The sequence below is a fragment of the Pelophylax lessonae genome (genome assembly GCF_965119305.1).
Source record: "Pelophylax lessonae genome assembly, chromosome: 11".
Classification (NCBI taxonomy): domain Eukaryota; kingdom Metazoa; phylum Chordata; class Amphibia; order Anura; family Ranidae; genus Pelophylax; species Pelophylax lessonae.
Window position 1 is genome coordinate 216,947,228 of NC_138778.1, and position 23,139 is coordinate 216,970,366.

At 42.3% G+C, this 23,139-nt stretch overlaps 1 protein-coding gene across 4 annotated transcripts in view; it reads right to left on the bottom strand.

Moving 5' to 3' along the window:
* BCAS1 (brain enriched myelin associated protein 1) overlaps positions 1 to 23,139 on the bottom strand; it is a 113,685-nt gene that overhangs the window by 59,654 nt on the left and 30,892 nt on the right. For 3 of the 4 annotated variants that reach the window (XM_082272157.1, XM_082272158.1, XM_082272156.1), the window contains exons 5-6: positions 15,104 to 15,160; positions 3,429 to 3,581 (exon numbers count right to left, since the gene is read on the bottom strand). In XM_082272157.1, coding sequence (XP_082128283.1) covers positions 3,429 to 3,581; positions 15,104 to 15,160 — 210 coding nt within the window. The remainder of the gene's footprint in view (positions 1 to 3,428; positions 3,582 to 15,103; positions 15,161 to 23,139) is intronic. The other variant, XM_082272159.1, reaches the window with a different exon arrangement.

Below are 23,139 nucleotides of genomic sequence, written 5' to 3' on the forward strand. Positions count from 1 at the left end.
AAGTAGAGATCCCGGTTATTACAGGACCTGTTCATCATAGATTTATTTCTTGTATTTATAGAACATAGTCATTATTGTCCTATTTCTAATGTACGAGGGTTCTTCAAAACGTTTCTGCCCTTTTTAAAAAATATTTAACAGAGTTAAAAAAAAAAGTGCAGAAAGTTTTTGAAGAACCTTTGTATATCTGTCTTGTACCTGGGTGTCCTTGAACTGGGAGGTTCGCTGTTTTGTAGCTTGCAGCCTTGTCTGTTGTGCCACAAAGAAGCTCTGGAGTTTTGGCAGTGATTTTCCAGCCTGATGCTGTACTATTGGACTCACTAGCTCCACCTGCTGCCAGCTGCGAACAATGTACAATTTAACCAGCTGCGAACAATGTACAATTTATCCAGCATTTAAATAGCAGCACTTCCTGTTCCTCAATGCCTATTTGTTTGGAATATCTTCCTGGGTGTGTTGTTTGCTCTTTTACTGACTAGCGTGTATGAACTTTTGCCTGTATTCTTGACCCCTCTTCAGCTTGCCGAATCTGTACTTCACCGCCAGCTTGTGTATGACTTCTGCCTGCCTGACCATTCTTTGGATTACGTTTGGATACCACTTTGCCCGATCTGTTGCCGGCCTGATCTCTGACTACGTTTTTGCCTGAATCCTCAGCACTCAAGCTCCACTTCGGACTTTACCTAACAGGTACCTAACAATATCTCAGTCACTCCTAGACCATCACAGGACAGCACTGACGGACTGTAGGACTGGAATGATACAAACATCTAGAAATCAACGTACATGGGAAAATTCCCCAAATCCTAACATCCTATCTGCTACAATGTTTCCAGCAAATTCATGACATCATTTAGCAGGTTAGGACTGGGCTAGGAGGCAGGGGGGCAATTCCCCCCAGGCCACTCTGATGCCCCCTAAAAAGGCTGCACTGCTTCTGCCACAGACATGCCTAAAGGATTCCTGGTGAAGAGAAGTAAAAAGTCTCTGCCGCTGACCTACTGAGTGCGGGATGAAGACAAGGACAGAGCGCAGGCCTCCCAAGCCCCCCTCCCCCCCCCCCCCAGCGTGGATGGTGTAACCTGTGCCTGAGCAGAGGCCAGTTCCATGCCCCACTGGAGACTCTTCTCTCCCATCCAGCCCAGATCGAGCTGTCCCAGCTCCCCCCAACCGCCCCCTGCTGGCTAGGTCGGGAACCTAGATTCAGGCGGTAAGTGGAAAGTATATAAAAGTTTTGGTGCAAAGCACCAGTTCCCTGCGCTCAGAGAGGTGTAGTCTCTTGTCCACCTTATGAGGATCTTGCAGCTGTTTCTGGAGCTGTGGACACGACAACCCAGGAAAAATGCTGTGGCCTTGCTGCCCCTTAAACGACCAGGGTAGTCTGGAAACACTGTGAACAACAAACACAGGGGTGCACCGGCCTAGTGCATTATCCTTTGGAAGGTTTATTTAAAAAGAAAAAGATTAAAAATACTCACAAACGAGTTCTTGATAAAAGCATAACACATAAGGAACGCAGTCCTCAGCAAAGGGATCCGAGGGTGAGTCGTCCCCTGAATTAGTGAAGGCTAACGCGTTTCAAGGCTTAGCCTCTTCCTCAGAGCCTACAAATGCATGTCTGGGCCCTTACTTAAATAGTATACAATGACTATTAGAACAAGACACAGATTAGGGTTGGGCCCTCCTCCTGTAGGGCGTGTGCATGAGGCGCCCACCCACATCATCAGTGGGCAATGTTGAAGTCACATGCACTGTAGAGGGCGCCAACCCCAAAAGAGGTAAATATATGGCTGCATTCATCTTCATTTATCAAAAAAGCTAGTAGCACCATCTACATCTTTGTCTATTCAAACCTGTTGTACTACACTTCGAATAGTATTATATTATTATGTATCCTCTGATCAATATATTTACCTCGCGTTCCTTATGTGTTATGATTTTATCAAGAACTCGCTTGTGAGTATTTTCTGGCTGAAAGTTGCCAGTCTGCCCCTGTCATTTAGGCACATCTGAGATGTGTCAGGCAAAGCTGTAAGCCAAAGCAGAAATCACTTTTACTTTCTTATTTTACACTACACTCAAGCATCGCGATTTTCTGGATCCCATGTGATGTGGTGAAGGGTCCAAGTCTCTTCCCCGTTTTTCTCTCTCCCCCCCCCCCCCTTTATACTCACCTCTTGGTCAAACCCACACCTGTCCATCAGCGGTGTTGGGGAAGGGGAGGATACTCTGTGGAAGTCCCTTGGAGTCATTCCGGTTATGTGATTCTACATGTGGAGCTGACCAATCAAAGATTTTAAAACAGAGGCGACTTTATGTTTGAAATTGTGACGTGATATCTGGTATGTACATCTAAGGAATATATTTAAAAGGGAAAATAAATAATTTTCCTTTCACATGAAATAAATTGTAATCAATTGATATATTGTAAATAAATATGTCTCTTTGTTATAGAACATAATTACTTGGAACTATGGTCTAAAGACCCTGAGGAAGATTTATTTGAAACGCGTAGGGTCTTCAGAACCAGACCTACAGTTTCCTCCAGTTCATCGTCACACTCCTATTTTGCAACCATATCTAGTCGCCAATTTTTATCAACTTTTCTTTTTCTTTGAAATATGTAATTCTTATGTATCATTTGTAATATTTTTCTTCATGTTTAATAAATTTTGAAAATATTAATATATAAGTTGGCATCCGTCATAGTCCCACTAGGGGGGGTTTTCCTCTTGTATGTCTACTTTTCAGTAAAGGGACGAGGGTTACCCAACTCTTCTTTCTCCTCTTCATATACCCAGCTCCCACACCCATTTTTCTCTTATTTTACACTAGCGAGTAGTGAGGAGTTGAAAAACATTATGATGCTTTATGTATAAACATCCAACTCTGTAAAACGGTAGGGATGGGCAAAATTGGGACTTAGTCCAAATTTTGCCATTAGGTGAAATGCATTTATTTAAATGTATTAATTTTCAAAGCAAACTCCCCCATATTTCCTGTCTTTATGCTTTGTTTTGTTGAGAAATCACTTTGAAAATCAACCCCCTGGCACTTTTGGCCGTGGCCATCTTGAGTAAGGGCAAATGATTCATGTAGCATTTACTTCTTTGAATCCATCCGCCCTTCGCTAAAGTAGTTTCAATTGATCAAAAAAATACACAAAAAGGATAAAATATTACAACAGGGATGCATATTAGTTAGTATGTTGGTTGACATACATGGCGTCTCTTGTTAGCATATTAGTAGCATGTATTGATGGATGAGTAGATGACCTTAGATGGTTTGGTAGATGGACACAGATACCCTCTATCACCGATGGCAGCTTCAGGCGGTTCAACCAACTGGAACCTAAAAACAGTTTTACGTTGGAGAAGTTGCCATGCGGTGACAGTCAGGCTCTCTGGAAGATCTCCACATATACAAACCTTCGGCCTAAACAATCTCCCCAATGTGCTGCTCTTGGAGCTCTCGGCCTTCTTCTGAGCCCTCATCTCCGCCTCTGAGGCTTGCAGAGTGGCTGCCTTTGCTTTGTCCTTCTTTGAAGATGATTTGCGCAGTCCGCCATTTTCCTTTTTCTTCTGCTCAGATGGGGAAAAATAAATAAAAGATTGCTGTGAATCCTGTTTGTCTGATCAGTTTCTGGGGGGGGGGGGGGTTATAAAAAAAAAACCTGATCAAAGGGATACTATGAACCGGAGATGTAGCCAATCAACAAGGGAGACAACTTTGGGGACATCAGGGGTCACCTATAACTGCCTTCATCATAGATCATATTTAGGTTACAATGGAACTCGAGCCAAAACTATATAGCTTTAGATGAAGCAGGATCAGCTTAGATCCCTTATCTGGTTGTTTATTGGTCTGTGTCCTTGTTTGGACAATTTCCCATTGCTTCCTGCCCCGGTGACCACACAGGTAGGGAGAGGAACCTTCTCATTTGGGACATAGTTGTCCCTAAAAACCTGAAAGGGGATTTAACCCTTCCCTGCCCTTTTAAAAATATGTATGTCTTAAAGAAATCCCCCTAACTTTCTGCCTAGGTGACCTCACTAGAAGTTAACTCTGCTTGGTTATCTACAGTGGTCTATGAAATGTTTGCATTCTGTGTCAGCTTGCATGACATAGCAAATGTTTCAATGGTTTCCAATGGATACTGTAGAAGCCTATATACAACAGGAAAAAAAAGCTAGTAGAAATTCTACAGAAAACTTTGCAGTCCAGTCTGACACAACAATTGAAAGGAAGGATAATATAACATGTTGAGATACACAGGTGATACAATGTCCCATGTTGGGGAATACAGGTGATATAATGTCCCATGTTGTGGAATACAGGTGATACAATGTCCAATGTTGGGGAATACAGGTGATACAATGCCCCATGTTGTGGAATACAGGTGATACAATGTACCATGTTGGGGAATACAAGTGATACAATGTCCCATGCTGGGGAATACCGGTGATACAATGTACCATGTTGGAGAATATAGGTGATACAATGTCCCATGTTGTGGAATACAGGTGAAAAGATGTCCCATGTTGTGGAATAGAGGTATTACAATGTCCCATGTTGAGGAATACAGGTGGTACAATGTCCAATGTTGGGGAATACAGGTGATACAATGTCCCATGTTGAGGAATACAGGTCATACAATGTACCATGTTGGGGAATACAAGTGATACAATGTCCCATGCTGGGGAATACCGGTGATACAATGTACCATGTTGGAGAATATAGGTGATACAATGTCCCATGTTGTGGAATACAGGTGAAAAGATGTCCCATGTTGTGGAATAGAGGTATTACAATGTCCCATGTTGAGGAATACAGGTGGTACAATGTCCCATGTTGGGGAATACAGGTGATATAATGTCCCGTGTTGGGGAATAAAAGTGATACAATGTCCAATGTTGGGGAATACTGGAGATTCTATGTCCCGTGTTGGGGAATACAGGTGATACATTGTCCCATGTTGGGGAATACAGGTGATACAATGTCCTATGTTGTGGAATACAGGTGATATAATGTCCCATGTTGTGGAATACAGTTGATACAATGTTCCATTCTAAGGAAAACTGGTGATAAAATGTCCGATGTTGGGGAATACTGGTGATACAATGTACCATGTTGGGGAAAACAGGTGATACAATGTCCCGTGTTGGGGAATACAGTTGATACAATGTTCCATGCTAAGGAAAACTGGTGATACAATGTCCCATGTTGGGGAATACAGGTGGTACAATGTCCCATGTTGGGGAATACAGGTGATACAATGTCCCATGTTGGGGAATAAAGGTGATACAATGTCCCATGTTGGGGAATAAAGGTGATACAATGTCCCATGTTGGGGAATAAAGGTGATACAATGTCCAATGTTGGGGAATACAGGTGGTACAATGTCCCATGTTGGGGAATACAGGTGGTACAATGTCCCATGTTGGGGAATACAGGTGATACAATGTCCCATGTTGGGGAATAAAGGTGATACAATGTCCCATGTTGGGGAATACTGGTGATACAATGTCCCATGTTGGGGAATACAGGTGATACAATGTCCCATGTTGGGGAATAAAGGTGATACAATGTCCAATGTTGGGGAATACAGGTGGTACAATGTCCCATGTTGGGGAATACAGGTGGTACAATGTCCCATGTTGGGGAATACAGGTGATACAATGTCCCATGTTGGGGAATAAAGGTGATACAATGTCCCATGTTGGGGAATAAAGGTGATACAATGTCCCATGTTGGGGAATAAAGGTGATACAATGTCCAATGTTGGGGAATACAGGTGGTACAATGTCCCATGTTGGGGAATACAGGTGGTACAATGTCCCATGTTGGGGAATACAGGTGGTACAATGTCCCATGTTGGGGAATACAGGTGATACAATGTCCCATGTTGGGGAATAAAGGTGATACAATGTCCCATGTTGGGGAATAAAGGTGATACAATGTCCAATGTTGGGGAATACAGGTGGTACAATGTCCCATGTTGGGGAATACAGGTGGTACAATGTCCCATGTTGGGGAATACAGGTGGTACAATGTCCCATGTTGGGGAATACAGGTGATACAATGTCCCATGTTGGGGAATAAAGGTGATACAATGTCCCATGTTGGGGAATAAAGGTGATACAATGTCCAATGTTGGGGAATACAGGTGGTACAATGTCCCATGTTGGGGAATACAGGTGGTACAATGTCCCATGTTGGGGAATACAGGTGATACAATGTCCAATGTTGGGGAATACAGGTGATACAATGCCCCATGTTGGGGAATACAGGTGATACAATGTACCATGTTGGCGAATAAAGGTGATACAATGCCCCATGTTGGGGAATACAGGTGATACAATGTACCATGTTGGCGAATAAAGGTGATACAATGCCCCATGTTGGGGAATACAGGTGATACAATGTACCATGTTGGCGAATAAAGGTGATACAATGCCCCATGTTGGGGAATACAGGTGATACAATGTCCCATGTTGGGGAATAAAGGTGATACAATGTCCCATGTTGGGGAATACAGGTGGTACAATGTCCCATGTTGGGGAATACAGGTGGTACAATGTCCCATGTTGGGGAATACAGGTGATACAATGTCCCATGTTGGGGAATAAAGGTGATACAATGTCCAATGTTGGGGAATACAGGTGATACAATGCCCCATGTTGGGGAATACAGGTCATACAATGCCCCATGTTGGGGAATACAGGTGATATAATGTCCCATGTTGGGGAATACAGGTGATACAATGTACCATGTTGGCGAATAAAGGTGATACAATGCCCCATGTTGGGGAATACAGGTGATACAATGTCCCATGTTGGGGAATAAAGGTGATACAATGTCCAATGTTGGGGAATACATGTGATTTTGCCCGGGTCAGCGTTCATCTTGACTGATGTTGGATCTACTTTGGAGGACATTTTTTTTTTTGGGGAAGGGGGCTTTTAATAAACAACTTGTCAAAAACTGTGTTTGTGTTTCTATTTACTTTTGACATTTGTTTTTGGTGAATGAGTATGGGTACCCCCTACTCACACACAAGGGAGCTTGGATTTGCAGCCCCCCTTGTTAAAGGGGGCTTCCAGATTTCAATAAGCCCTCCACCCCCCCCATGTGGCCTGACGGATAAGGGTCTGGTATAGATTGGGGGGGGGGGGGAGGACTGCACGCCATTTTTTTTTAAAATGTGGCAAGGTGTCCCCCTTAAAATCCATACCAGACCCAAAAGCCTGGTATCAATCAGGGAGGGACCCCAAAATACAAAATTTTCTTACATTCTATTTTGTTTACATTCTGCTGTCAGTAGGGAATCCCGCTGACAGCAGATGAGTCATGGTTGTTAAGGAGGAGGCGGTGGAGGCTTGCTCCTCAACAACCAGCTATTATTCACAATGAATTCAGATCTGTCTAAAATTAGAATAAAGACTTATTGAAACTTTTTAAAACTTTTCGAATCCCCGCGGTTTAACAAATACAAAATGAATCCTGAAAACTAAACGGAAACTAATAAACAAAATTTCTACCTAACGAATGCACCTGAAACGAAAACAAAGTTTTCTGGCACGCACGTGTCTAGTCCTATGTTCAGGAACACGTGATATGAAGATCAGGATACAAGTGAAGTAAATGCGGGTGATTTGCTGTCATCCTCGACTTTCCTCTGTACTGCTGCCAGCTCAGCTGATCCATGAAGGATGGATTGCTGGGGACACACCTGCATCTTAACCAATCAGCTGAGCCGACTGGTAGAACATAAGATGAAGAAGAGGATACACCATCAGATCATACCCACTGCCCATACCTATCCAAAGCTGTCCTTCCCGACAAACTTTAAGGGTAACTCCACTTTCTTAGAAAAAAAAAAGCAAAAAAAATAAAAATAAAAATAAAATAAAATAACAAATACATATAATAATATAGCGTATACAATTGTGGCACAAATCATTTTCCTGTCATTTTCCAATCTGCAGCTCTGTCATTTCCTGTAATATGCGACATGGCCGCCTGGAGGCATTCTAGACATAGATGGTATACAGAACGCCCCCCCGGAAATGTCATTTCCTGCTTGTGTGATTGGCTCACTGATTTTCCTCTGCTAGAGGTCTGCTCTAAGATATGTTAGATTTTAGGCATCTCCTGCAAGAGAAATAACATTTTTGATGAGATATAGTGAAGGAAAAAAGTATTTGACCCCTGCTGATTTTGTACGTTTGCCCACTAACAAAGAAATGATCAGTCTGTAATTTTAATGGTCGGTTTATTTTACCAGTGAGAGACAGAATAACAACAAACATATCCAGAAAAACCCATTTCAAAAAAGTTATAAATTGATTTGCATTTTTTTGAGTGAAATAAGTATTTGATCCCTTCACAAAACATTACTTAGTATCCTTGTTGGTAAGCACAGAGGTCGGACGTTTCTTGTAGTTGGCCACCAGGTTTGCACACATCTCAGGAGGGATTTTGTCCCAATCCTCTTTGCAGATCCTCTCCAAGTCATTAAGGTTTTGAGGCTGACATTTGGTAACTCGAACCTTCAGTTCCTTCCACATATTTTCTATGGGATTAAGGTCTTGAGACTGGCTAGACCACTCCAGGACTTTAATGCTCTTCTTGAGCCACTCCTTTGTTGACTTGGCTGTGTGTTTTGGGTCATTGTCATGCTGGAATACCCATCCATGACCCATTTTCAATGCCCTGGCTGAGGGAAGGAGGTTCTCACTCAAGATTTGATGGTACATGGCCCGCCCTTCATCCCTTTGATGCGGTGAAGTTGTCCTGTCCCCTTAGCAGAAAAGCACCCCCAAAGTATAATGTTTCCACCTCCATGTTTGATGGTGGGGACGGTGTTCTTGGGGTCATAGGCAGCATTTCACCTACTCCAAACACAACAAGTTAAGTTGATGCCAAAGAGCTTGATTTTGGTCTCATCTGACGTTCACCCAGTTCTCCTCTGAATCATCCAGATGTTCATAAGAGAACTTCAGATGGGCCTGTACATGTGCTTTCCTGAGCAGGGGGACCTTTGCGGACGCTGCAGTATTTCAGACCTTCATGGTGTAGTATGTTACCAATTGATTTCTTGGTGACTATGGTCCCAGCTGCTTTGGGATCATTGACAAGATTCTCCAATGTAGTTCTGGGCTAATTCCTCATCGTTCTCATGAGCATTGAAACTCCATGAGGTGAGATCTTCCATGGAGCCCCAGAATGGAATAATCGCACCAACTGTTGTCACCCCCTCACCAAGCTGCTTGGCGATGGTCTTGTAGCCCATTCCAGCCTTGTGTAGGGCTACAATCTTGTCCCTGAGATCCTTGGACAGCTCTTTGGTCTTGGCCAAGTTGAGATGATGCCATAGAGCTTGATTTCAGTCTCATCTGATCACAACACTTTCACCAAATCCCTCCTCTCAATCATTCAGATGTTCGTTAGAGAACTTCAGATGGGCCTTTACATGTGCTTTCTTGATCAGGGGGACCCTGCTGTCACTGCAGGATTTCAGTGCTTTATGGCATAGTGTGTTACCAGTTGTTTTCTTGGTGACTATGGTCCCAGCTGCCTTGAGATCATTGACAAGATTCTCCCTTGTCGTTCTCGGCTGATTCTTCACCGTTCTCATGATCATTGAAACTCCACGAGGTGAGATCTTGCATGGAGCCCCAGACCGAGGGAGATTGGCAGTTATTTTGTGTTTCTTCCATTTGCGAATAATTGCACCAACTGTTGTCACCCTCTTACCAAGCTGCTTGGCGATGTTCTTGTAGCCCATTCCAGTCTTGTGTAGGTCTACAATCTTGTCCCTGACATCCTTGGACAGCTCTTTGGTCTTGGCCATGGTGGAGAGATTGGAATGTGATTGATTGATTGCTTCTGTAGAAAGGTGTATTTTATACAGGTAACAAGCTGAGATTAGGAGAACTCCTTTTAAGAGAGTGCTCCTAATCTCAGCTCGTCACCTGTATAGAAGACACCTGGGAGCCAGAAATCTTGCTGATTGATAGGGGATCAAATACTTATTTCACTCATTAAAATGCAAATCAATTTATAACTTTTTTAAATGCACTTTCTGGATATTTTTGTTGTTATTCTGTCTCTCACTGTTAAAATAAACCGACCATTAAAATTATAGACTGATCATTTCTTTGTCAGTGGGCAAACGTACAAAACCAACAGGGGATCAAATACTTTTTTCCCTCACTGTCATGGGCATCCGCAGAACTTTTTTCAGGGGGGGGGGGGGGGCATCATATTAAGGTCACCCATGCTCTGCCCCTTTTCACCCCCATAGATCCCCCCTTTAGAGCAGACCAGGCAGGGTCCCCCATAGATGCTATATATATATATATATTTATTTATTTATAAATCCAACATGACCCCCTTTGGAGCAGGCCAGGATCCACATAGATCCCGCTATAGAGCAGGCCAGGCCAGGGTCCCTCATAGATCCCTTTAGAGCAGGGTCCCCATAGATCCCCTTTAGAGCAGGCTAGGCCAGGGCCCCCCATAGATCCTCTTTAGAGCAGGGTCCCCATAGATTCCCCTCGTAGGCCAAGAAATTTCAAGGGGGGCACTTGCCCCCCCCCCCCCGCCTCCCCTTACAGATGCCCATGCTCAATGTACTCCCAATAGGAAATCATATCTAAAGGCTTGCAGACCATGCCACTTTCCTCATTAGAGCCCTGCAGGTGCAGCAGCTGATTGATAATTATGAAACCACTCCAATTCAGATTCACTTTCTACATGGACACAGATAAACAAACTGTAATTTCTTCAGAATAACAAAAGGTAGGAATCTGCAACAAAGTTTGTTAAAATCCCTGCAATGTACAGAGATCACCCAGAGGGGGAGTGTTTTTTTTTTTCCTCAACAAAAGTGGAGTTACCCTTTAAAATCAGCTTTTATTTAGAAAAATGGACATAACAACTAAAATAGTAATCATTTTATGTTATTGGGATCTAAGTAATAGATTTCTCTTCCTTGCAAACAACACAACAGTACTCTGGACAGGACCTCTCAGGGGTCCCATCCCCCTGCTCATGTAATTTGCTTATAGCTTTTCGCACTTCTCTTGAAGCAAGATATCCGGTATCTCCAGCAATCCAGGGGGCATTTTTTTCTTATCTTGTCATTTGATTTCTGAGGAAGATACTGTAATGCCTTGCTTCGGTATCTGCAGAACCAAAGCAGGTAAGAATCTGCAATAACGTTTGCTAAGATCTTTGCTGTGTTGGTAATTGATCTGGAGAGGATTTGTTTCTTTTTTTTTTTTTTCAAGAGGAAATAGAGTGAGTGTACCATAAAAGCATTTTATTACCATATGACACAATGGGGGGGGGGGGGGGGGGGGTAATAAAGGGGAAGCGCCCTGTATGAGGTTTGCCACCACCGGATGAGTACCTGTCTCTCGGTAAAGCCAGGAGATTTTCTATCTTGCAGACTTGGCTGTCTGCAGCCACTCCTGCACAAACAGCGTCCAGGCTCGCCTCGCTCACAATCATGGGAAAACAAACACAACTCGGCCAGCCGGATTTACCAGTGACGGATGTAGGAAAGATTGAAGATTCGAAGCCCGGGCACTGCCAGCTATTGAAGCCGCCCCATAGTCCAAAAAATAGCCCCAAAACAAATAAATAAATTACCACTTTAATAAAGTTTAGAAATATAGAAAACAAGTGACACCCCCTAGCAACTTATTCTGGAATCAGGCTGCAGGGGGGATCACATGACCAAATCCACCAGCAGAGATGGGTGGTGGCCTAGGCACCAGTCATGTGATCCAGCTCCAGCGTTTTCGGATACATTTATTGATTCGAACCATTTTACCTATTTTTGGAACCTCTTCATATTTAGCTGCACCAGTTAACTTGGCTTTAACTTGACATATGTAGGACAAAAAAAATTTGTTTCGTTTCTATTCGATATTCACATAAATTTGTTTAGTTAGATTTGTTGAATTTGTTTTCGGAATTAGTTTAGTTTATTTAAATTCAAATCTAAATTTCATTTGAATTGCAGCCGAATCAAATTCCATTCAAAATCAAATGTATTCTATTCGAAATTTTTAAAGATGGTTATATTATTTCTATTCCATTCCATTCAAATGTTTTTTTTTCTATTCTATTCTTTTAATTTCTATTCTATTTGAATTCAAATTTATTCTATTCAAGATTAAAATTTCGGAAAACGGTTATATTCTATTTTATTCATTTCTATTGTTTATTCTATTATTTTCTAATACAATTTTTTGTTTTTTATTTTTTTCTAATCCATTTTATTCTATTCTTTTATTTTCCATTCTATTTTGTTCTGTTTTACTCTATTTTTTATTTTCTATTCTATTATTTTATTTTTTTATTCTATTCTATTTTGGTAAATTATTTTATTTTCTATACTATTTTGTTCTGTTTTACTCTAGTCTTTTTTCTATTATATTTTATTCTACATTCTATTATTTTCTATTCTATTTTATATTATTTTTTTTTTGTTCGGTTTTACTCTATTCTTTTATTTTCTATTCTTTTCTATTCTATACGAACTCAAATTTACCCTATTCAAAATTCGAATTTCAGAAAATGGTTATATTGTTATATTCTTTTTTATTCTTTTCTATTGTTTATTCTATTCTATTATTTTCTATTCTATTATTTTATTCTCTATTCTATTATTTTCTAATTTATTTTATTCTATTCTTTTATTTACTATTTTATTTTGTTCTGTTTTACTTTATTCTTTTATTTTCTATTCTATTATTTTATTTTCTGTTCTTTTCTATTCTATTTTATTCTATGCTTTTTTTTTCTATTCTATTATCTTATTTTCTATTCTATTATTTTCTATTCTTCTATTTTCTATACTATTTGTTCTGTTTTACTCTATTCTTTTATTTTCTGTTCTTTTATTTTATTCTCTATTCTATTCTTATCTATTCAATTTTCTGCTGTTTTTTTTTTTTCTATTCTATTTTGTTCGTTTTTTTTTATTCTTTTATTGTCTACTCTCTATTCTATTCTTATCTATTCTATTTTCTGCTGTTTTTCTTTTTTCTATTCTATTTTGTTTGTTTTTTTATTCTTTTATTGTCTACTCTATCCCTTTTTTCCATTCTTTTTTCTTCTATTCTTTCATTATCTATTCTATTCTTTTCTATTCTATTCTATTATTTTTTATTCTATTAATTTATTTTCTATTCTTTTTTATTCTCTTCAGAAATTCAAATTTGATTTGAAAATGATTTGAATCCGATTTGAAAACTATTTGAATTCCGTCCCAAATTTTGATTCGTTATTTTGGATTTGTTTAAATTCGTTACTATTGTAATAATGAAACATTTGTCTGAAATTTGAATTCGGAATGAAACGAACCGCACAATTCTAGCTTTGTCTACTTTTTGACAATTTTTACAGGTTTGAGAAATAAAAAAGCGAGCATCCATTCTACTCTGCTGTAACGCTCATTACCATTTTCATGGAACAGACACCATGCTATACGACTTAAAAATAGTGCAAAATTGTACTAAAGCAATGCTGCCAGGCAATGGCGTCCATGTGCGATCATCCAGCTACCACATGAGGTCACGACAGGTGTGCGGATAGATGGTTCATACCATGGAAAACAGTTGAAAGTTTTTGCGGATAGTTTTTTCTGCCACCATTGGACTGTTTCAAGTTCACTGAAAGTTCATACAGTTTAAGATTTAGCGTTGTATTTACAACTAAACTATTCAACCTGTAAAACTGCATATTTGTTCTGTGCAAATTTCAGCAAAATCAAATGTTACTACGTTATTTCCAGGTCCAGTTCATATGTTCTTCATTTATGATAATATAGTGAATCTGGAGAATACCGCATTCTGGCCACTAGTTGGAGTGGTGGTCATAGGAAATACTTATTAACTATGATCATCAGCTCCAACTAGTGACCATATTGCTGTATTTTCCTGATTGATGCTATTTAAAAAAATGAAGAACATCTGACCTGGAGAGAAAATAGGCTAGAAATATTTAGTTTGGCTGGCATTTGCACAGCAGGAATGTACATGCAGTTTCACAGGATGAATAACTTTGCAAATACTTGCCTTGATGCTGCAGTAGCAGCAGTTAATCCAGAAGACCGCTGTACTGACTATAGCCCAGTCCATATATGGACATCTCACAGTTTTGCAAATGAGGGCGAGGTTAAAGTCATGGCTCTTCTGCAGAAGGATAACAAGAAGGCCGATGTGTATATATATATATATATATATATATATATATATATATATATATATATATATATGCACACATTACTGTATATATATAATTATTTATTCATTTTTTGAATATATATATATATATATTTATTAAAAAATAAAATAAATTATATATATATATATATACACACACACACACACAGTATATGTACAGTGTAATATATACATATTTCTTTTTATTAAGATATATATATATATATATATAGTTCATATATTGTGTGTATCTACACATACACACACAGTATATGAACACTGTATATACAGTGTGTGTATGTGTATATATATATATATATATATATATATATATATATATATATATATATATATATATATATATATCTATCTATATATATATATATATATATATTATTTTTTTAAATTCTATAAATATATATATATATATATATATATATATACACACACACACACATACACACAGTATATAAACACTGTATATACAATATATATATATATATATATATAATTATTTTTATATATATATATATATATATATATATATATACACACACACATACATACACACAATATATGTACACTGTAATATATACATATATACAGTATATATTTTTATTATATAAATATATATACGCACACAGTATATAAACACTGTATATACAGTATATATATATATATATAAAATATACACACACATATACAGTGTGTATATATAACTTTTTTAGGTGTACCGGTCACCCTCAAAAACCAATGACGATGGAGAACGATGGGCTTCAGGGCACCACCACCTCGTTACTCAAGCTAAAGAACTCCATGGTAGCCAACCAAGAATGTGCACAACCAGCTCATCCACCTACCTTATCCTCCACATCAGATTTTGCCTCTTCTTCAGACTTCGGGCCAGGCTTGTTCACCTGAAAAACAAAAAATCCACCCAAAATGTTTAAATGTTGATGATTTTCCACAGAAGCACATTCTTGAAAAAAGGTGGGGTGACAGGACATGCCAGGGCTGGGGCAAGGGGTGGGCAGGGGGGAGGGGGGAAGCTGCCCTGGGCGCAGAGAAGCAAGGGTAGCAAAGAATAGTTTCAGGGCATGTATTACCAGTTTGGCTGGGCCACTTTTGCTATCTTCAAGACAATGAGGGCCTGAGGAAGCGAATAAGCGAAATGCGTCTGCCTCTTTGCCAAACATAATGGTCCAATAGTATGATCTATTTCTTGATGGTTCATTATTATAGCCAGATGCACAGAATATTGGAATTGTTGTTTTTATTCATTTTTTTATATTTTGTAATAAAATATACTTTTTATAAATCGAATGTGGTCGTTCCTTTCTGGCACCAGTAAAGTCCAACTTTTCAGGTATAGTATATTGTCTTAATGGATGTGGTACCTTCCCTAACAGCCATCTAATTTCTCTTTGTGATATGTACTAACAGTGGGGGAGGGGGATCCTTGCCCTGGGCGCTGTCCCAGTACTGGGGCACGCTGTCACTTGTAGTGCTACACCAAGGTGTGGGGTCCGCTATTCTGCTGCTTGGAGTAAAGGAGAACTCTGGTCTAACAGAAGAGCCAGGCACAGCAGGGAAGAACACTCACAGGTGAGTCGGCTCCAGCGGCATGAGCTCCTCCATGCAGGGTGCTAGCCCCGTCACAGCTGTGACATTTAGAGAAAGAAGAGTCCTGAGATCCAAAATGCCTTCATTCGTATAAAACCATGAAAGACATGAAGAGAACTACATGTACAAGCAGAGGAGGAACTGCTAACGCATTTCACACATGAACTGTGCATTTTGGATCATAGCTTGGTGTGCAGCCATCCAGACTCTTCTTTCTCCAACACTACTTCATTGTGGGAACTGGCCTTTACCTCCTGGAGGAGGAGCCACCACCAGGAGCAGAATTTCAGATTGTTGCACGTGACCCTGGCTGTTACAGAATTGGGGGTACTGTAGCAATTAAAACTAATGAGACACAGACCCTGGGTGCCACTATGGCTGTGGGCCGACAGTGCAACTGTGCATGCACCATTCCCAAAGCCTGGCAGGAAAGCTCGTACATGCTTGGCAGAGCGGGTGCATGTGCAGTGACGTAATGGCGCCATTTTTGAAAGTGAGGCTCGGCGCAGCAACAGCGCCTAGTTGTCACATCAGCAGGTAAAACCAGACCCCGGACAACTCCTCTTGCAGCCTCTTACCACCCCATGCACCATATCCGCAGCCTCCAACCAGACCAGCACCTGCACCATGTCCACAGCCTCTGACCACCCCCTCCACCATGTCCACAGCCTCTGACCTCCCACTGCACCCTGTCCGCAGCCTCTGACCACCCCCTGCACCATGTCCACAGCCTCTGATCACCCCCTGCACCATGTCCACAGCCTCTGACCTCCCCCTGCACCCTGTCCACAGCCTCTGACCATCCCCTGCACCATGTCTGCAGCCTCTGACCACCCCATGCACCATATCCGCAGCCTCTGACCAGACCAGCACCAGCACCATGTCCACAGCCTCTGACCACCCCCTGCACCATGTCCGCAGCCTCTGACCACCCCCTGCACCATGTCCGCAGCCTCTGACCAGACCAGCACCTGCACCATGTCCGCAGCGTCTGACCACTCCTGCACCATGGTTGCAGCCTCTGACCACCCCCTGCACCATGCCCGCAGCCTCTGACCACACCCTGCACCATGTCCGCAGCCTCTGACCACCCCCTGCACCATGTCCACAGCCTCTGACCACCCCCTGCACCATGTCCACAGCCTCTGACCACCCCCTGCACCATGTCCGCAGCCTCTGACCACCCCCTGCACCATGTCCGCAGCCTCTGACCAGACCAGCACCTGCACCATGTCCGCAGCGTCTGACCACACCTGCACCATGGTTGCAGCCTCTGACCACCCCCTGCACCATGCCCGCAGCCTCTGACCACACCCTGCACCATGTCCGCGGCCTCTGACCACCCCCTGCACCATATCCACAGCCTCTGACCATCCCCTGCACCGTGTCCGCATCCTCTGACAACCCCCTGTACCATGTCCGCAGCCTCTGACCACCCCCTGCACCATGTCCGCATCCTCTGACAACCCCCTGCACCATGTCCGCAGCCTCTGACCACCCCCTGCACCATATCCGCGGCCTCTGACCACCCCCTGTACCATGTCTGCAGCCTCTGACTACCCCCTGCACCATATCCACAGCCTCTGACCATCCCCTGCACCATGTCCACAGCCTCTGACCAGACCATCACCTGCACCATGTCCACAGCTGCTGACCACCACCTGAACCATGTCCGCAGCTGCTGATCACCCCCCGCTCCATGTCCACAGCCACTGATCACCCCCGGCTCCATGTCCGCAGCCACTGGTCACCCCCCGCACCATGTCCGCAGTCACTGATCACCCCCGCACTATGTCCCCCCGCACCTGCCCTATTTAAAGCCCTGTTCCATGTGCCCTTTTATACTTTGAGCACCTGCCCCTCCAAAGGTCTCTGCATGGCCCTGACATAAATTGTTTCTGGGTCATGACTCCCTGAAGCAGCAATGGCGGCTACCGGTTAGCAATTGTCTACCGGAGCCCAAAGGTTCATGGGCCATTCGGGTCGGTGCAACACCAAACCCAGGGTTTGAGTGCTGAGCCATTCTGCTTAAAATATCCTTTTGGCTTTGGGGGAGGAGCTCGATGTGTTCAGTAACTGTCCCCTTTAATAGCCTAAGGAAGGCCCAAAAGTCCTTCCCCACATTTTTGATTAAAAAAGGGTACAGATCATCAAAAATAAAAAAAAAAAGATGATTTTCTTCTGTAAATGATATTTAAAGCCAATATTTTTTTTCTTGGTTGGAGTATCAGATGGCTAAAATTAGTACTGGGACAGGTCAGCCTAGCACCCGGGGCAAGAATGTGGAACTGGGCCCCCTCTCCTACTATTATGGGTTTACTGCTCACCCCTTGTCCTGGCCCTGGTTAAAAGCACGTGTCTGCCATTGCTTTACCATTGGGGGAGATTTTCCATCACTTCCTGTCCTGTAGACACAACAGGAAGTGAAAGAAAACCCCCTCTTAGGCAGATGTCATGAAAACAATCTTGGATGAGGAAGGAGGAGCGCCCCGGTGTCTGAAATAATGCGACCTTAGATGGAAGAATACAATCTTTTATTAACCACTTGCTGGTCAGCTGCTGTGTATAGACTGCGGCAAAGTGACGCTATTGCGCGAAATGACGTACCGTCGTGTTGTATAAAAGCCACTAGATGGCGCGGTTGAGCGGGTTGTCAATCAACTGGTCCGCTGCCGCTGGACCCGATATCCACTGGCCACCCTTCGATCATCCCCGAGAGTGGCTGCTGTTAGAAATCACAGGGACCCATACAGCCTGCTTGACAGCCCCCCCCCCCCCCGACCGAAAGTAACTGAGGACATCGATTTATCAGTCCCTTTCTCTACAGCCTCAGCTGCACAGATGAATGTATAGGAAGCGCTCTGAGGCTTCCTGCTCATTCACAAACCGAAACATAGTAAACACAGTTTACTATGCTTCAGTGATGAATAGACGCAGGAGTGATTGGTACTGATCACTCACTGTGTTCATTCAGGAAAGGAAGGGGGCCAGTAAATGACATCCCACTGTATGCTGACAGGAGAGGAGGGAAGCCGGAAAAGCTGCGGTGGAATAGAGACACACAGGGGGCAGATGGAAGGGGCACATGTGCTAGAACCGATACCCTTGCAGTGAAGCTGGAGGGAGGTAGAGGGGGAGAAACTGGCAGCGCTGCAGTAGGAGACAGAAGAGGATCGATATCTGCAGTAAGACACCACAGCTGGCCCTTCTAGTCAGCAGGTGCCTGGGCCCCCTTTTGAAATGATGAGGCCGGGGCCCAGAACAGGAGGGCTGGCTGTACTGCCTTATCAGCGGCCCTGCCGAGAGAGGCAGAACGGCGGTCTGCCTATGCAACCAAGGCAGGTCACCGTTCTGCAGGGGACAAGATGGAGATCTTATGTTCCTGCTAAGCAGGAGCCCTGATCTCTGTCTTCCGCCAATCGGTGCAACCCCCCCACACAGTTAGTAAGCACTCCCTAGGCCAGGGATTGTTAACCTTGGCACCCCAGATATTTTGGAACTTAATTTCCCATGATGCTCATGCACTCTGCAGTGTAGTTGAGCATCATGGGAAATGTAGTTCCCAAAACATCTGGGGTGCCAAGGTTCACCATCACTGCCCTAGGGACACATTTAACCCTTTGATCGCCCCAGATGTTAACCCCTTCCCTGTCAGTGTCATTAGTACAGTAACAGTGCATTTTTTTTAACACTGATCACTGTATTATTCATTGGTCCCCAAAGAGTGTCAAAAGCGCCAGTTAGATGTCCAATTTGTCTGCCGCAATGTCGCAACAATCGCTGATTGCCACCATTGATTGGGATGCCAATCAGCGGGTCTGGCAAACCTGATTTCCGTCAGCCACCCTTGAATCGTTCCCCAGAGCGGCAGATCGCTGTTCTGACAGGGAAGATGATGGAGATCTTGTGTTCCTGCTAAGCAGGAACACGAATCTCTGTCTTCATCCAATCAGACCATCCCCCACACAGCTGGCAAAGCACCCCCTAGGGACGCATTTAACCCTTTGATCGCCCCTGATGTTAACCCCTTCCCTGCCAGTGTCATTAGTACAATAAGAGAGCTTTTTTTTTTTTTTTTAGCACTGTCTACTGTATTAGTGTCACTGATCCCCAAAGAGTGTCAAAAGCGCCAGTTAGATGTCCAAATTGTCCGCCGCAATGTCGCAGTCCCACTAAAAATCGCTGATCATCATAAAAATATTCCATAGTTTGTAGATGCGATAACTTTTGCGCAAACCAATCAATATACGCTTATTGGGATTTTATTTTTACCAAAAATATGTAGCAGAATACATATTGGGCTAATTGATAAAGAATTTAGATTTTTTTTTTTTTTTTTTTTATTGGATAGGTTTATAGCAGAAATAAATAATATTGTTTTTTTTTTTTTCAGAATTGTTGCTATTTTTTTGTTTATAGCGCAAAAAAATAAAAATCGCACAGGTAATCAAATACCACCAAAAGAAAGCTCTATTTATGGGAAAAAAGGACATCAATTTTATTTGGGTACAGCGTCGCACGACCGCGCAATTGTCATTTAAAGCAACGCAGTGCCATATCGCAAAAAATGGCCTGGTCATTAAGGGGGTAAAATCTTCTGGTCCAGAAGTGGTTGAAAGCCAATAAAACACAGGTTGGGCCAACGCGTTTTAGGGGAATTGCCTCCCCCTTCTTCAGGGCTGTTGGTATAAGTTTGTGGATGCAGGTGGGCTTCAAAGTGGGTTCAAAATTTCAGACTGTAGTTTGGCAGAGTGCTGGCTTCTACTGATGCAATATTTACTGACTATTATTTATAATTATATGTATTTGTAGCCCTGATGTTGGTTGGGGGGTGGGACTACTGAAATATGTTGGCTATTTCTGTTGAATAAAAAAACAACGCATATGTGCAGTAGCAGAGAGGCTGGGCTTTAAAGCCCACATGGCAGTACCGGGACTGGGTCATCCAGCGCCAAGGACAAGGATCCAGAATTGCACCCTTCTCCCTTTACTGTTAATACATGTCGTAGAATAGGTGTACCACCCTGCAGGGGAGGACTGGGCCAGGGGGCAGGGGGGCAATTGCCCCCTTGGCCGCTCTGATGTCCCGTCAAAAAGCTGCACCACTTCTGCCACAGACATACCTTAAGGGATTCCTGGTGAAGAGAAAAGTCCCCCCTGCTGACCTACTGAGTGTGGGATGAAGACAAAGACAGAGTGCAGGCCTCCCCACCAGCATGGATAGTGCAAACTGTGTATGAGCAGAGGCCGGTTCCATGCCCCACTGGAGACACTCCTCCCCCGGCCAGCCACAACCGAGTTGTTCCAGATTCCCCCAACCGCCCCCTGCTGGCCAGGTTGGGAACCCGGATTTAGCCAAGGAGTAGAGAGTACCTGGAGCAGAGGTTCAGCCTGGAATGGGGGTCAGGAGGAGGCCAGGAAGAGGTAGAGTTGGAGGGGGGCTGAGTTTTTTGCACCATGGGCCTCTGGTTTGTACTTGCCCCCTGGGCCGAAAGTTACCACTCAGCCCTTGCCACCCTGCATCTATTCTTTTCCCCCTTGCTCATCTGTGCCCAGGGCAGCTACCCCTCCTGCCCACCCCTTGCCCCGGCCCTGCCACACAGCACCCCTATTTGATCATGAACAATCAAGGTTTTGTGCTGAAAGCGTACTCCGAGCATAACAAATGAGCGCATATTTCAGTCTCTGGTTATGACAGCCAATCACAGCCAATCATAGTGGTCACATGATGGGGAAATCCCCCCCCCCCTCCCCGGGCATAAAGGCCCAGTTAGAGGAACGCAGGGGCTGGGTGGGAAAGGGTTAAACCTTCTAGACATTCAACAATTTTAACAATAATAGTAACATAAAAAACAGCATAAACAGAAAACAACTATATAGGCAAAACATACAAGAAAAACGCCAAAAATAAAAAAAAGGTCCTTGTTGTGCCCAGCAGCTGTTTTAAGAACTGCCAATTGCTGGCACAGATACACCAACCAACTGGCGTGCCAGCACCAATGGGTGTTGCATTGTTTCTCCAACCCATAAACAAACACATCTGGTAAACCTATGAGGAACTATTTTTGGCCTTATCACACATCCGATAACTCCTGTGAACACAAATTCTTTTTTTCATGATGTTTATGGTGCAAACAGCATCTTCCGGCTTTGTATCAATACGATCCACATACAGCCACAAAGTCATCAAGCAGTTCGATTAATTACTAAGCAATCAAATAACACAGTATGAGCAAACTGCCAAAACTTCAGGAGTTATAAATCTCCATGAATTATCGGTTTTGTACCATTTCTACTGAACTACGTGTTCTGGGAAAAACAAAACTTTGGATAGCTGCCCAGTAGGCACCAGTCTGCAACTTCGCAATCTCATTTATATGGCTAATCATGTGGTCTTTCATTCAAAATTTTGAAAAATAGGGGAAATTTTCCATCCAGATCTATTTCCTAAATAGAGGGGAAAAAAAGATGTGCTTTTGTAGAAAAAAAAAAATTATTTTCTCTGTTTTGCTAAATATTTCCATGAAAATTTACGTATTAAAATTTTGGCAAAATTTTTCCCTGATTATCTCGTACATGAAGGTAGCATCAAGAAGGAACTTTGTAAGCCAGTAGAACATTTTTTTCCATGCCAGTTTTTCAACACTGTCAAACTTTTTTGTACTTTGACATTACAATTTTCTGTGTACATGTTTTGATAAATTTTCTTTAAAAGAAAATTACAGCATAATTGAGAGCCAAAATGGACATTCATGTTACCACTGTTTAATCCGCAAGTTCGAAGACAAGCTGTGGCTTCTGGCTTTGAAAGTTGCAGTCTACAAGATTATCTCTAGATTGTAATCTTTAAAGCCTAGCTTTTCAAGATATCTTTCAAAACCAAAAAATATATATTATATATATATATATATATATATATATATATATATATAGTTTGAGTATATATTGAGTATATATTATACTCAAAAAATTGCCACCATAAGAAAAAGTCAGATTAAAGATGACATCAGACTGCAGGATCTGAAGACTAAATAACTCCCCTTTGCTCCCTTCATTTATAAAATATCCAGAGGAAAATTTTGCCAAAATTTTATTATGTAAATTATGGAAATTTCTGGCTATACAAAGAAAATAAACTTTTTTTTACAAAAGAAAAATCTTTTTTTTTTTTTCTTTTTTCTGTTATGAAAAATTTGACCCTTTCTAAATAAGTATACCAAACAAAATAACAAATGTTAGATTGTAAAATTTGGAGGCTAGCTATAAACCAGTT